At 41.0% G+C, this 13,968-nt stretch overlaps 1 protein-coding gene across 1 annotated transcript in view; it reads right to left on the reverse strand.

Annotated features, from left to right (window-relative positions):
* Positions 1-1,632: 1,632 nt before the first annotated feature.
* The window catches only part of cd58 (CD58 molecule), an 18,790-nt gene continuing 6,454 nt past the window's right edge, over positions 1,633-13,968 (reverse strand). Inside the window, exons 3-13 of the mRNA XM_056268479.1 lie at positions 9,392-9,640; positions 9,198-9,302; positions 9,072-9,110; positions 7,415-7,462; positions 6,769-7,245; positions 5,876-6,127; positions 5,705-5,770; positions 5,504-5,572; positions 2,252-2,373; positions 2,106-2,210; positions 1,633-1,917 (exon numbers count right to left, since the gene is read on the reverse strand). Coding sequence (XP_056124454.1) covers positions 1,633-1,917; positions 2,106-2,210; positions 2,252-2,373; positions 5,504-5,572; positions 5,705-5,770; positions 5,876-6,127; positions 6,769-7,245; positions 7,415-7,462; positions 9,072-9,110; positions 9,198-9,302; positions 9,392-9,640 — 1,817 coding nt within the window. The remainder of the gene's footprint in view (positions 1,918-2,105; positions 2,211-2,251; positions 2,374-5,503; positions 5,573-5,704; positions 5,771-5,875; positions 6,128-6,768; positions 7,246-7,414; positions 7,463-9,071; positions 9,111-9,197; positions 9,303-9,391; positions 9,641-13,968) is intronic.

Here is a 13,968-nt window from a genome sequence, read left to right on the forward strand (position 1 = left end):
GTGAACAACAACTGAAATCTTACTAATCATCTCAGTTACATTTTACAGCCCTTTTTTACTTTTGTGTGTGTGTGTGTGTATTTTGATTACTATAATGTTTGCAGGCCAACCAGTAATTTCAAGATGTTCACAATTTGTTAATGTAATATTAAACTGAAGCCAATAAACAATAAACAACTATCATTCACACTTTTTAAGGGAGGTTGCCCAAAAATGAAGATTCTGTCATCATTTACTATCATGTCATTCCAAACATGTATGACTTTCTTTCTTTGAATCACTGGGTAACATGTGAACGAATAAGCATCTGGACATATACATACAAACACAGTTTCAAAAACTAAAGTTTTCAGGGAAACTTTTATCAGATCTCTAGAAATCAGCCAAGAAGAGATTTAATATTTAGAATGTTTTTAATTAAATAAAACAATCACAAACATTTTGGTTTCTTAAATTTGTGTAAGAAAAATAATAAAAAAGGGCATTATTATTCACATTCCACCCAACAAACACCCTCTAAACCAGTGGTTCTCCACCCTTTTTTCTCCAAATCGATACCACAAGATCCCCTTGACATGTCCGATACTGTACTTCTGCAGCAGAGAGAAGTGTTTGCTTTAAAACATTTTTTATTAAAAAAACAACATTTGTTTCCTAGTTGCCTCGGCTTGCTTAGCTGGGGACATTTAATATTCAACAATATTATTGATCTTACTTCAGGTGGCCGATGCCGCGATTTTCTTCTAGAAACAAAGTTGTTATCACTGTGAAGCTGCTTTGATACAATCTGTATAGTAAAAAACACTATATAAATAAAGGTGACTTGACTAGTGTTATTACTCTTCTACTGAATGCTATTTTTTAAACAAAATAAATTCAAGGTAGACTTAAACCTTCAGAATTATCCCGCTTTGACCCGACTGCATTTCTGCTACTATACAGACCCATTCAGAGTTACTAAACACAGCAGAAAAACATTGTGAATGTGTCAAAACGCATAAGTGAACCAAACTCTCCACTTCTTCTGTGAGCATCCGTTATGAAACACTCGCAGGACAGTCGTTTTGCAGACTGAATGTGTTATGCAGAAATATGATGTTATAGCGATCAGTGAGGCGAGAGCGCACACACACGGTTTGTTTACACATCAATAATAATGGACTCACTCGCGCATGCCTAATGTACTAAACTCCTGTATTTACCTTCATTTACCCTGAGCTCAACCCCCGGTATACCCTCACACAGCCACTTCTCCAGCTTTCTCCAACACTCTTCGTCTAAATAAATATCTTGCATTTAACTGGAATATACATTAATTACATTTATTTAAAATACCTTTCCACTTCTCTCACACGCTTCTGTCAATCACAGGCATACAGTGCACACATACGGGGCTAAATACATGTTTTCTGCATTGATTACTCATAAAATGTGGTTTGATCTTCCTCTAGGTCACAATTATTGACGATCATAATCTGACTAAACTAACACACAGTTGAACATGTATGATATTGAGTGATCATTGACAGGGCAGGCTGGATACGGTCATTGGAAATCCAGATATATTGTTTTAAAGGGTTCACAAATGTATTCTCGCCATTAATGTAAAACATTGATAGTCATCATTTTTATTCAGACTCCTCTCATCTCGTTCAAACACAGGCTTCCCATCCGCTCCACCCGCTGTAGGATGTGTTTATCATTCCCTTCATTATCTCCTCCAGTGTTGTCCTTCTCACTCCTCCACCAATGTTTGTCTGTTATCTTCCCCAGCTGACGAAACTTCACTGCTGATCTCCCCGTCTGTTCTCCACCAGATACTGTGTGTCTCTGTGTGCTCAAATCCAGATCTGAACTAGGACGGTCCTTCGTGTTGTTTCTTGTCCTCTGGCACAGGCATGCCGCTGGTTCTTTAGTCTGAATCAGAGTTATTTACACCACAATCTTGTAACTTTTGCTCATTTTTGACTCATTTCCGGTGGATCATTGTTCTCCTTCATGTCTTGTTCTGGCTCTCTGTGCACTATCACCTCTGGTCGAGTTAAGTCGTGTCCACCATGTTGAATTTGTAATTGCACTTCAGTTTCTCCTTCATTTTGCATAACCTTTGCATTATGTTCAATCAGTTTAAAGCTTTGGTCTTTATCAGTCATCTTTGATTTATTTGGCACTTCTTTATCTTGTTTACTCAACCCATCGCCGAGCTGCCGCTGAGACACAGTTTATTGCACTGTTTAATCCGTGTGTTAACGCAGCTTTGCTCCTCAGATATCTCTGGCTCGGGTGTTTTTCCTTCTGCCTTTTGTTCCTGATTTGTTACAACCGTTTCTTCCTCATCCGGCTCTGATCCAGAAAGTTCCCTTACTACTTCTTCTTCCTGGTCTTGATCAGTTTGATTTGAAGACGAGTCAGTTTATAGGTTTCTTCTCCGGGTTAGCCGGTGAATCTGTAACGAAATTGAACAAGATAAGAACATCCACTCTAAATGACAATATCAATCTTCTGAATCTGAACTGGGTGTGTAGAGAATAAGTTCACAGTTAAAGTCAGATCAGATCAGATGTTTATTTCAGAATCAAGTTCTGTTCCTCCAGACAAACATGTAATCTGTATTTTACCTGTGTCTCCTCTGTCTTTCGTCTCTTCTTTCTCTCCTGGCGTCTGATCATCCTCACGGTTATCTTCAGTTTTCCTCTCGTTCTGATGCTCAGGAAACTCCTCTTCATTTCGACTGTTCTCTTTCTCCTCTTCTTCTAGTCTCTGTTTATGTCTCTCCTTCTCAGTTTCATCAGGATCGCTGGGAGTGTTTTCTTCAACTCCATGTTCGCTGTTCTTCACATTTTGGTCTAGTTCTCCTTCATTTCCACTTTCGGTGTCCTCATGGTTTGTTTCTGACACAGCAGATTGTGGACTCTGTTCAAGAGTTTGTGTTTGCACTTCTTCATCACTTGGGTCAGTTTGATTTGAAGACGAGTCACTGCTGTTTATAGGTTTCTTCTCCGGGTTAGCTGGTGAAACTGTAACTACAAAAGAAACGTCATCCAATCATTGAAAAAACAGTTTGTTCAAATGACTAATAAAATGGCAATATCAATCTTCTGAATCTGAACTGGGTGTGTAGAGAATAAGTTCACAGTTAAAGTCAGATCAGATGAGATGTTTATTTCAGAATCAAGTTCTGTTTCTCCAGACAAGCATATGTGATGCGCTCTGGGAAAACCCACCACATGGTGAAATTTGACATATTGCAGGTTTTGAGACCATATTAAAAGCTGGATTCAAGCCCTTTCCAAATTAGTTTTTATTTCTTTTATTGTTTGTCTGTAACAAAAGTTGTGGTTATCTGAAGTCGGCTGATCGCTATGATTTTCAGAAACGGACTTTTGATAAAAAAACGGTTTAATGAACTGTCATTAGCGGGACGACCGGCGCTCTTTTTCTATTGCCTTTTTTTCACATCACATATTTTAGTAATCATCATAGATTAGGTATCATTCGAAAGCTTACGAACTCAAAATTCATCCCGTGAAAACCGTTTTGAAATTGGACGATTGAGAGGCGAGCGAGGTCTTTTACGCGAGCAGCTTCAGACTCTTGTTCTCTTGTGCTCCGCATCACACCACACGATAACGCTGGATAAAAATAAATCAAAAACTTGCGTGCCGTTGTAGTTTACACAGGGCTGGCGGGACCTTTATTCTGTTATGTGGTTTATTTTAATAGGCGAAACTGTTAACCCTTAAAGACCTAGACCATTTTTGGAGCACCTGCACCGCCTGTCCTTTTATTTGTTTTTCTAACCCATTATAGCAGTCAGCATCAAGTGTCATATATCATTTTTAACAGGAGAACTTGAAGTTTCAATCTATCTCATTTAAATAATCCAATTTTACATTTATTTTGTCTTAGAATGGATGAATTTACCAGATTTAAGAAAAACGGCAGCATATTTTTTGTGATTTTTTTTTACTCAACTCAAACAAATCCTCCTGAAGTTTGGATTTTTTCCTTTAGAAAGCTGTACTTGGATATTCTACATTTCCAGATGTAATTTTGACTACATGTAACAATCCCTAAGCAGGTTATAGCCATTTATTACAACATTATTATAGGCGATTTTCAGTGAAAAGCTGGTGTTTTTTATTTACTGACAATTTAGATGTGTCCAAAAAAGTTTAGGAAGTAAAATAAATAGAAACATTGTAATAGAACACTGAAGCAAAAGAAACATTATATGTATTAAAACACACACGCACACACACACACACACACACACACACATAGCCTATATGAACTACTTTCACTTTACCTCAGTTCAAATTTCCAAAGAATGATGCTAGTTGTTCGTGCAAAAGACCAAGAACTATGTTTATTGGTTGAGTAGATGATAGTTTCAACCAATCTGGGCATGAGGGTGGGTCTAAGCATCAACAGTCATTCATGATTGGCTCAGAGGAACAAACCACACGGGTTTCTTTGACGAATCAATGCTGATCAAAACTTGATGACGCAATCACATTCACTACGGAGCTTCTGAATGTCCAAACGCGATTAACCCGATATCACAGAAAAGCCGTGAATCTCCTCTTTATGGGACTTTTTAAAGCATACGGATTGGAGTAGCGGTTCAAAAGTTATTTAACATTTAAGAACAACAGTTATTTTTAGCCGCCGGCGGCTGTATAGGTCTTTAAGGGTTAAGAGAAGGAGAGCTAAATGGGCGATTTAGTTTTTTGCCCCTCTGCTCCGCCATGCGTGTTCTTATAGAGAAAGAGTGTTTTCAGCTCGCCACTATAAATCGCTATTTTTCTGCCCTAAACTAGTGAATTTCCCAAGATGTATTCAGAGATGATAAACAAGATGTTATAGAGTAATCATTTATTGAAAACCCAATCTATTCAATCTATTTTTAGACCTTACTGAAACCGTACCAGCGCGACATCCGACGGGTTTTCCCAGATCGCATCACATGTAATCTGTATTTTACCTGTGTCTCCTCTGTCTTTCGTCTCTTCTTTCTCTCCTGGCGTCTGATCATCCTCACGGTTATCTTCAGTTTTCCTCTCGTTCTGATGCTCAGGAAACTCCTCTTCATTTCGACTGTTCTCTTTCTCCTCTTCTTCTAGTTTCTGTTTATGTCTCTCCTTCTCAGTTTCATCAGGATCGCTGGGAGTGTTTTCTTCAACTCCATGTTCGCTGTTCTTCACTTTTTTGTCTAGTTCTCCTTCATTTCCACTTTCGGTGTCCTCATGGTTTGTTTCTGACACAGCAGATTGTGGACTCTGTTTAAGAGTTTGTGTTTGCACTTCTTCATCTCGTCTACTCGACTCATCATCGTGTCCCAGCTGACACACACTGGTTATTGCACTGTCTGAATCAGTTTGTTTGCAGCTTTGGGTCTCTTGATCAGCATTTTTTTCTTCTGTCTTTTGTTCCTGGCCATGTTCCTGTTCCTGTCCGGGACGTTTTCTTTCCTCTTCTTTGACTTGTTCTGTGTAATTACTTGGGTCAGTTTGATTTGAAGACGAGTCACTGCTGTTCATTGGTTTCTTCTCCGGGTTAGCCGGTGAATCTGTAACGAAATTGAACAAGATAAGAACATCCACTCATTCAAAACACTGTTCAAATGACTAATAAATGGCAATATCAATCTTCTGAATCTGACCTGGGCGTGTAGAGAATAAGCACACAGGCAGAAACTCACCCGCCGGAGAACTGAGAGCTTCGCCGTCCAGCGGCGGATCCACGGCGGGACGAACGCCAGCCTCGGCTGAAAGAAGCAGAAACACAGATCAGATCAGATGTTTATTTCAGAATCCAGAGATTTGTCTGCAAGGTTTTGTTTCTCCAGACAAACACATCATCTGCATTTCACCTGTGTTTGTTCGGCCTATCCCGTCCAGGTTTTTCTCCTCACTTCTCTCTTCTTTCCCTCCTGGTCTCATGTCATCCTCACGATTATCCACATCTTTGGTTTTCTGATTTCTCATGCTCTCATTCGGCTGCTCCGCTGATTGTTCATCTTCCTCACTTTGGCTCTTCTTCTCATATTGGTGTCGTTGTTCTGCTTCATTTTCTGAATCCATAGAGTTTCTTTCTGTCACAGCAGATTGTTGACTCACAGTCTCTATGGTTTCAAAATTAAAAAAAAAAAAAAAAAAAAAAAATTGTGTCAAACTATTGATAGGTTAATGCTTCTGATATTGAGGTCTGCTTTAAACCCTTAGTTTTTCAGTAGAATACAAAAGGAGAATTTTTGAAATCTTCACACAACTCATTTATTCAACAGTTCAAAGTGACCAATATCAAAACGGACAAAAACTCAAAATCACCATGAAATTACCATAAAAGTAGTCCATATATCATGTGTTATATTCCAAATCTCCTTAAGATGTATGATAATCTTGTGTGACAAAATATGTGTAATTTGAGAGTTGTGTTGGGGAAACCTTTCAGTGAATAACACTTAGGTCTGTTTGCTATAAGCTATTACATAAATACTTATGGATAGGAACATAGCGCACAAGCTACATGAATGAAACTTTTATAAAGCTTTCTAATGTAGTTTGTGGAGCTTGAAAAGATGCTTGATCTATCTTTTTAACAGAAAATCACTAAATTAATTGTGTGAAAAAAGCCTTAAAGCTCCTTCAATGTAAATTTAAATACATTACAAAAGTAATAAAATTGGTATTTAATATCCAGATGAGATGTTTATTTCAGAATCAAGTTCTGTTCCTCCAGACAAACATGTAATCTGTATTTTACCTGTGTCTCCTCTGTCTTTCGTCTCTTCTTTCTCTCCTGGCGTCTGATCATCCTCACGGTTATCTTCAGTTTTCCTCTCGTTCTGATGCTCAGGAAACTCCTCTTCATTTCCGCTCTCCTGTTTCTGACTGTTCTCTTTCTCCTCTTCTTCTAGTCTCTGTTTTTGTCTCTCCTTCTCAGTTTCATCAGGATCGCTGTGAGTGTTTTCTTCTGCTTCAACTGCATGTTCGCTGTTCTTCACATTTTGGTCTAGTTCTCCTTTATTTCCACTTTCGGTGTCCTCATGGTTTGTTTCTGACACAGCAGATTGTGGACTCTGTTTAAGAGTACATTTGTTTGTTTCCTTCAAAGGTTTGTGTCCTTCATTAGTTTCACCTGAACTCTCTGCTCCGTTGCCCTGATCCCATTTTTTATCCATAATAGATTGGTTTTGAGGGGGAAGTCTGGCGTGACTAGGGAGCGTGGCTTCAGACGAACCTGAAACAAAGCATTCAAAGACATTAACAGCAGATTCAAGAGTCATTCATTCTCCATGAGAGCTGAGAGTGAGTTTATAGTGCGATCCAGCAACACGAGCGACCGCCACCACTGCAATATCATGCCAGCATGTCAGTGATAGTAATAGTAAATCATTTGGAAGTGGTACCTGGCATAACGTCCTTTTGGTAATTTCTCATCAGGCTATGGCCTTCACCTACATTGATAGAAAACATTTTTATTATACAAAAAGGTTGCTTGGTTGCGGCAAAAAAAAATCATAATCACAATTATTTTGGTCAATATTGTAATCACAATTTAACACGATTATGAGTGGGCCATATGACCAAACCTAATTTATTTAATGATAGCAATATATATATCAAGTATATAATAGAATGGAAATAAGTGGATTATTATGGATTATTATTAAAGTAACACAAGTCCTTCAGAGATTTTCTCTTTGTCTTTTGTTTGATAAACATTAAGGACACAGAAAGCAATAGATTTATTAGGCTGATGTCACTTTAAAGACCGAATGCACGGATCCAATACACCGATTCACATTATATTTTCTCCCAACTGTTTACGTTCAGCAACCGAACCGAATTTATCAAACTTGTATAAATCAGCAAATAAAGTGTCTGATAGAAGTAGGCAAAAGGGGCTGCAATATACGTTCGAAGGCTATATTCACGACATAGAGATGAAACGCATCCAAATAGAGGCAAAAGCATACCGGTCACAGTCAACAAATGACCCACTGCATATCCTACTAATGGAGACGGAGGCTGGGACTAACAATATCACGGAGCAACACTGTTCATGCAAAGCTGGAGGTCTCTATTCACTTCTATAATCGTTATTACACAGCATACCGACTACGCGAGTATAACGTTGTATTTATTAGCAGCGTGTGCTAGACGACACTTGTCAGGATTTGACTTCGGTTTGGGAAGGGAAAAAAATGGACACCCCCCTCCAACCTCTCTGGGAAACGCGTATCTGTGTTACAAATGCCCCAGGCACAACGCTTAACCATATTTTTGATAAAGCTACGACGGTTATAGACCAAAAATATGAGACGCCTGTGTTAAAGTCAACGGAGCGCTGTGAAAAAGTGTCGGACCTCTGTGGGAGCTCGTTCTTGGCTGCGCTGTGATTGGCCAATCTACATTCTAGGGTGTGGCTTAGCCAAAGGCGAATTGAGATTAATCACGCAACCCGAGCTCGTGCTATATTACCTCTCCATTCGAGTGAATTGACTGCAGTGTTTATAAATAACAAGAACTGTCAATCGTTGCAAAGTCCTGCCTATTTAAGAGCTCATTCAATCCTCAAATACATAAGACAGGCTAGCAGGGCAGGACATTATATGCAGATTATAGGCAAATATCATTTAGTGTAGGCAAATTCAGTCCGAGAGAGCCGCTGTCCAGCAGAGTTCAGCTGCCTGTGGCTATAGAGATCCTGGAGACCTTGGTTGGCTTGATCGGGTGTGTTTGATCAGGGTTGGAGCTGAACTCTGCAGGACTGAACTAGCCTACCCCTGATTTAGTCAATCCCATGCTTAGAGGTTCAGGTCTTTGTCCCTTTAAAATCAATGGTTTAACTATCTTCCATAAACTCCAATTGAAGCCCTATAGGGCATGTTTGAGTCTTTTTGTTAATGACCGACTCTTTTGTTAATTAAATAATTTTTCTTTCTTTTTTTAAGTCAAACTGGATGTCCAAAGGAAAAAAATATTTAAAGATATTTAAAATTCAAACATTGAAAGCATTAGAGTTAAAAATCCAGCATTTTCCTGTACAAACCCTGATCTTACCATTTTCAAGGTCCATTTTCTTCAAGGCAGACTGTCTTGCTGCTCATCCACGTACAAGAGAAAACAGAAAATGGTGTTAATCTTTGTAATATAAAAAAGTATTTTGAGTATTTTCATGTCACTTACACTTTTCTTTACGTCTGTATAAGAATACTCCCAGTAGAATAAGCAGGATGAGGAGAAGTAATGCTATTATTATGACTGGAACCAGCACAGCAGTCGCTGCTCTCCCTGCACACATAAGACAGTGTAAACGTAAAGCATCTGCGTCACAGTCTCCAGGCATCTAAACAGTGGTGTTGAATGATGGTCTAGCACACCTGTGGGGCAGTCTGCCAGAGTAAAGTCTGTGCTCCTGCTGTTAGCTTGATTCTTCACAGTGCAGGTATAGACCGAGTCACGGTTCTCCTCCTGTTCTTCAACAAGAAGCTCTGGTCCCGGGTGAACCCTTATATTCGGTCCACTCCACTTATAGCTCGGCTGAGTTCGGGATTCCACCGAACACAACAGCTTTTTAACATCTGAAGTCTCACCCGGTTCACAGGTCACCTGAGGCTCTGGCAGAACATCTAAGACCCAAAAGCAGAGAGCCATTAGTGATCATCAGTGGATATTTGGTCATTCTGAGATTACTAATCAATAACTAAAACTGTTTCAGTTAATAATCAAGGTTATTGATTATTAATCAATAACCTTGTTACTGTCACTTTCTCTGTTTTAAATATTTTAGTATATTTATGGGCAAATATTGTATTATTTATTATTTATAAATCATCAAGCCATGTGTAACTTCCTCGACCATAACAGAGACAAACTAACACCACAGAGGGTTAAATTACTCTTTTGATAGATTCATTCCCTGGTTTCTGTATCCGGTTTCATTCAATTTCACGTTTTTCATTTCCCACGTATGTTTGATTGTGTGTATGTGTTTAGATGAGTTATTCTTGATTTAGTTAAAGGGATACTCCACCCAAAAATGAAAATTCTGTCATCATTTACTCACCCTCAAGTTGTTGCAAACCTGTGTGAGTTTCTTTCTTCTGCTGAACACAAAGGAAGATATTTAAGAACAATTGGAACTTTGGCACCATTCCATCGTTCTTCAATATCTTCCTTTGTGTTCAGCAGAAGAAAGAAACTCACACAGGTTTGCAACAACTTGAGGGCGAGTAAATGATGACAGAATTTTCATTTTTGGGTGGAGTATCCCTTTAAAGGTGGGGTAACACTGGGTAACACTGGGTAACACTGGGTAACACTGGGTAACACTGAGTAACACTGGGTAACACTGAGTAACACTGGGTAACACTGGGTAACACTGGGTAACACTGGGTAACACTGGGTAACACTACACTGAGTAACACTGGGTAACACTGAGTAACACTGAGTAACACTGAGTAACACTGGGTAACACTGAGTAACACTGAGTAACACTGGGTAACACTGGGTAACACTGGGTAACACTGAGTAACACTGGGTAACACTGGGTAACACTACACTGAGTAACACTGGGTAACACTGAGTAACACTGAGTAACACTGGGTAACACTGGGTAACACTGGGTAACACTGGGTAACACTACACTGGGTAACACTACACTGGGTAACACTACACTGGGTAACACTACACTGGGTAACACTACACTGGGTAACACTGGGTAACACTGGGTAACACTGGGTAACACCGGGTAACACCGGGTAACACTACACTGGGTAACACTGGGTAACACTGGGTAACACTGAGTAACACTGGGTAACACTGGGTAACACTGGCACTGGGTAACACTGAGTAACACTGAGTAACACTGAGTAACACTGAGTAACACTGGGTAACACTGGGTAACACTGGGTAACACTGGGTAACACTGGGTAACACTACACTGAGTAACACTGGGTAACACTGAGTAACACTGAGTAACACTGAGTAACACTGAGTAACACTGGGTAACACTGGGTAACACTGGGTAACACTGAGTAACACTGAGTAACACTGGGTAACACTGGGTAACACTACACTGAGTAACACTGGGTAACACTGAGTAACACTGAGTAACACTGAGTAACACTGGGTAACACTGGGTAACACTGGGTAACACTGGGTAACACTACACTGGGTAACACTACACTGGGTAACACTACACTGGGTAACACTACACTGGGTAACACTGGGTAACACTGGGTAACACTGGGTAACACTGGGTAACACTGGGTAACACTGAGTAACACTGGGTAACACTGGGTAACACTACACTGGGTAACACTACACTGGGTAACACTACACTGGGTAACACTACACTGGGTAACACTACACTGGGTAACACTGGGTAACACTACACTGGGTAACACTACACTGGGTAACACTACACTGGGTAACACTACACTGGGTAACACTGGGTAACACTACACTGGGTAACACTACACTGGGTAACACTACACTGGGTAACACTACACTGGGTAACACTACACTGGGTAACACTGGGTAACACTACACTGGGTAACACTGGGTAACACTACACTGGGTAACACTGGGTAACACTACACTGGGTAACACTGGGTAACACTGGGTAACACTACACTGGGTAACACTACACTGGGTAACACTACACTGGGTAACACTACACTGGGTAACACTGGGTAAGACTACACTGGGTAACACTACACTGGGTAACACTACACTGGGTAACACTACACTGGGTAACACTACACTGGGTAACACTACACTGGGTAACACTGGGTAACACTACACTGGGTAACACTACACTGGGTAACACTACACTGGGTAACACTACACTGGGTAACACTACACTGGGTAACACTGGGTAACACTACACTGGGTAACACTGGGTAACACTACACTGGGTAACACTGGGTAACACTACACTGGGTAACACTACACTGGGTAACACTACACTGGGTAACACTACACTGGGTAACACTACACTGGGTAACACTACGTAACACTGGGTAACACTACACTGGGTAACACTGGGTAACACTACACTGGGTAACACTACACTGGGTAACACTACACTGGGTAACACTACACTGGGTAACACTGAGTAACACTACACTGGGTAACACTACACTGGGTAACACTACACTGGGTAACACTACACTGGGTAACACTACACTGGGTAACACTACACTGGGTAACACTGGGTAACACTACACTGGGTAACACTGGGTAACACTACACTGGGTAACACTACACTGGGTAACACTGGGTAACACTACACTGGGTAACACTGAGTAACACTACACTGGGTAACACTGGGTAACACTACACTGGGTAACACTACACTGGGTAACACTACACTGGGTAACACTACACTGGGTAACACTACACTGGGTAACACTACACCGGGTAACACTACACTGGGTAACACTACACTGGGTAACACTACACTGGGTAACACTGGGTAACACTACACTGGGTAACACTACACTGGGTAACACTACACTGGGTAACACTACACTGGGTAACACTACACTGGGTAACACTACACTGGGTAACACTACACTGGGTAACACTACGTAACACTGGGTAACACTGGGTAACACTACACTGGGTAACACTGGGTAACACTGGGTAACACTACACTGGGTAACACTACACTGGGTAACACTACACTGGGTAACACTACACTGGGTAACACTGGGTAACACTACACTGGGTAACACTACACTGGGTAACACTACACTGGGTAACACTACACTGGGTAACACTACACTGGGTAACACTACACTGGGTAACACTACACTGGGTAACACTACACTGGGTAACACTGGGTAACACTACACTGGGTAACACTGGGTAACACTGGGTAACACTACACTGGGTAACACTACACTGGGTAACACTACACTGGGTAACACTACACTGGGTAACACTACACTGGGTAACACTACGTAACACTGGGTAACACTACACTGGGTAACACTGGGTAACACTGGGTAACACTACACTGGGTAACACTACACTGGGTAACACTACACTGGGTAACACTACACTGGGTAACACTGGGTAACACTACACTGGGTAACACTACACTGGGTAACACTACACTGGGTAACACTACACTGGGTAACACTACGTAACACTGGGTAACACTGGGTAACACTACACTGGGTAACACTGGGTAACACTGGGTAACACTACACTGGGTAACACTACACTGGGTAACACTACACTGGGTAACACTACACTGGGTAACACTACGTAACACTGGGTAACACTGGGTAACACTACACTGGGTAACACTGGGTAACACTGGGTAACACTACACTGGGTAACACTACACTGGGTAACACTACACTGGGTAACACTACGTAACACTGGGTAACACTGAGTAACACTGGGTAACACTACACTGGGTAACACTACGTAACACTGGGTAACACTGGGTAACACTACACTGGGTAACACTGGGTAACACTGGGTAACACTGGGTAACACTACACTGGGTAACACTACACTGGGTAACACTACACTGGGTAACACTACACTGGGTAACACTACACTGGGTAACACTACACTGGGTAACACTGGGTAACACTGGGTAACACTGGGTAACACTACACTGGGTAACACTGGGTAACACTGGGTAACACTGGGTAACACTGGGTAACACTGGGTAACACTGGGTAACACTACACTGGGTAACACTACACTGGGTAACACTGGGTAACACTGGGTAACACTGGGTAACACTGGGTAACACTACACTGGGTAACACTGGGTAACACTGGGTAACACTACACTGGGTAACACTGGGTAACACTGGGTAACACTGGGTAACACTACACTGGGTAACACTGGGTAACACTGGGTAACACTGGGTAACACTGGGTAACACTGGGTAACACTGGGTAACACTGGGTAACACTACACTGGG

Source organism: Rhinichthys klamathensis, unplaced genomic scaffold (genome assembly GCF_029890125.1).
Source record: "Rhinichthys klamathensis goyatoka isolate OS25496 unplaced genomic scaffold, OSU_Roscu_1.1 h1tg000272l_1, whole genome shotgun sequence".
Classification (NCBI taxonomy): domain Eukaryota; kingdom Metazoa; phylum Chordata; class Actinopteri; order Cypriniformes; family Leuciscidae; genus Rhinichthys; species Rhinichthys klamathensis.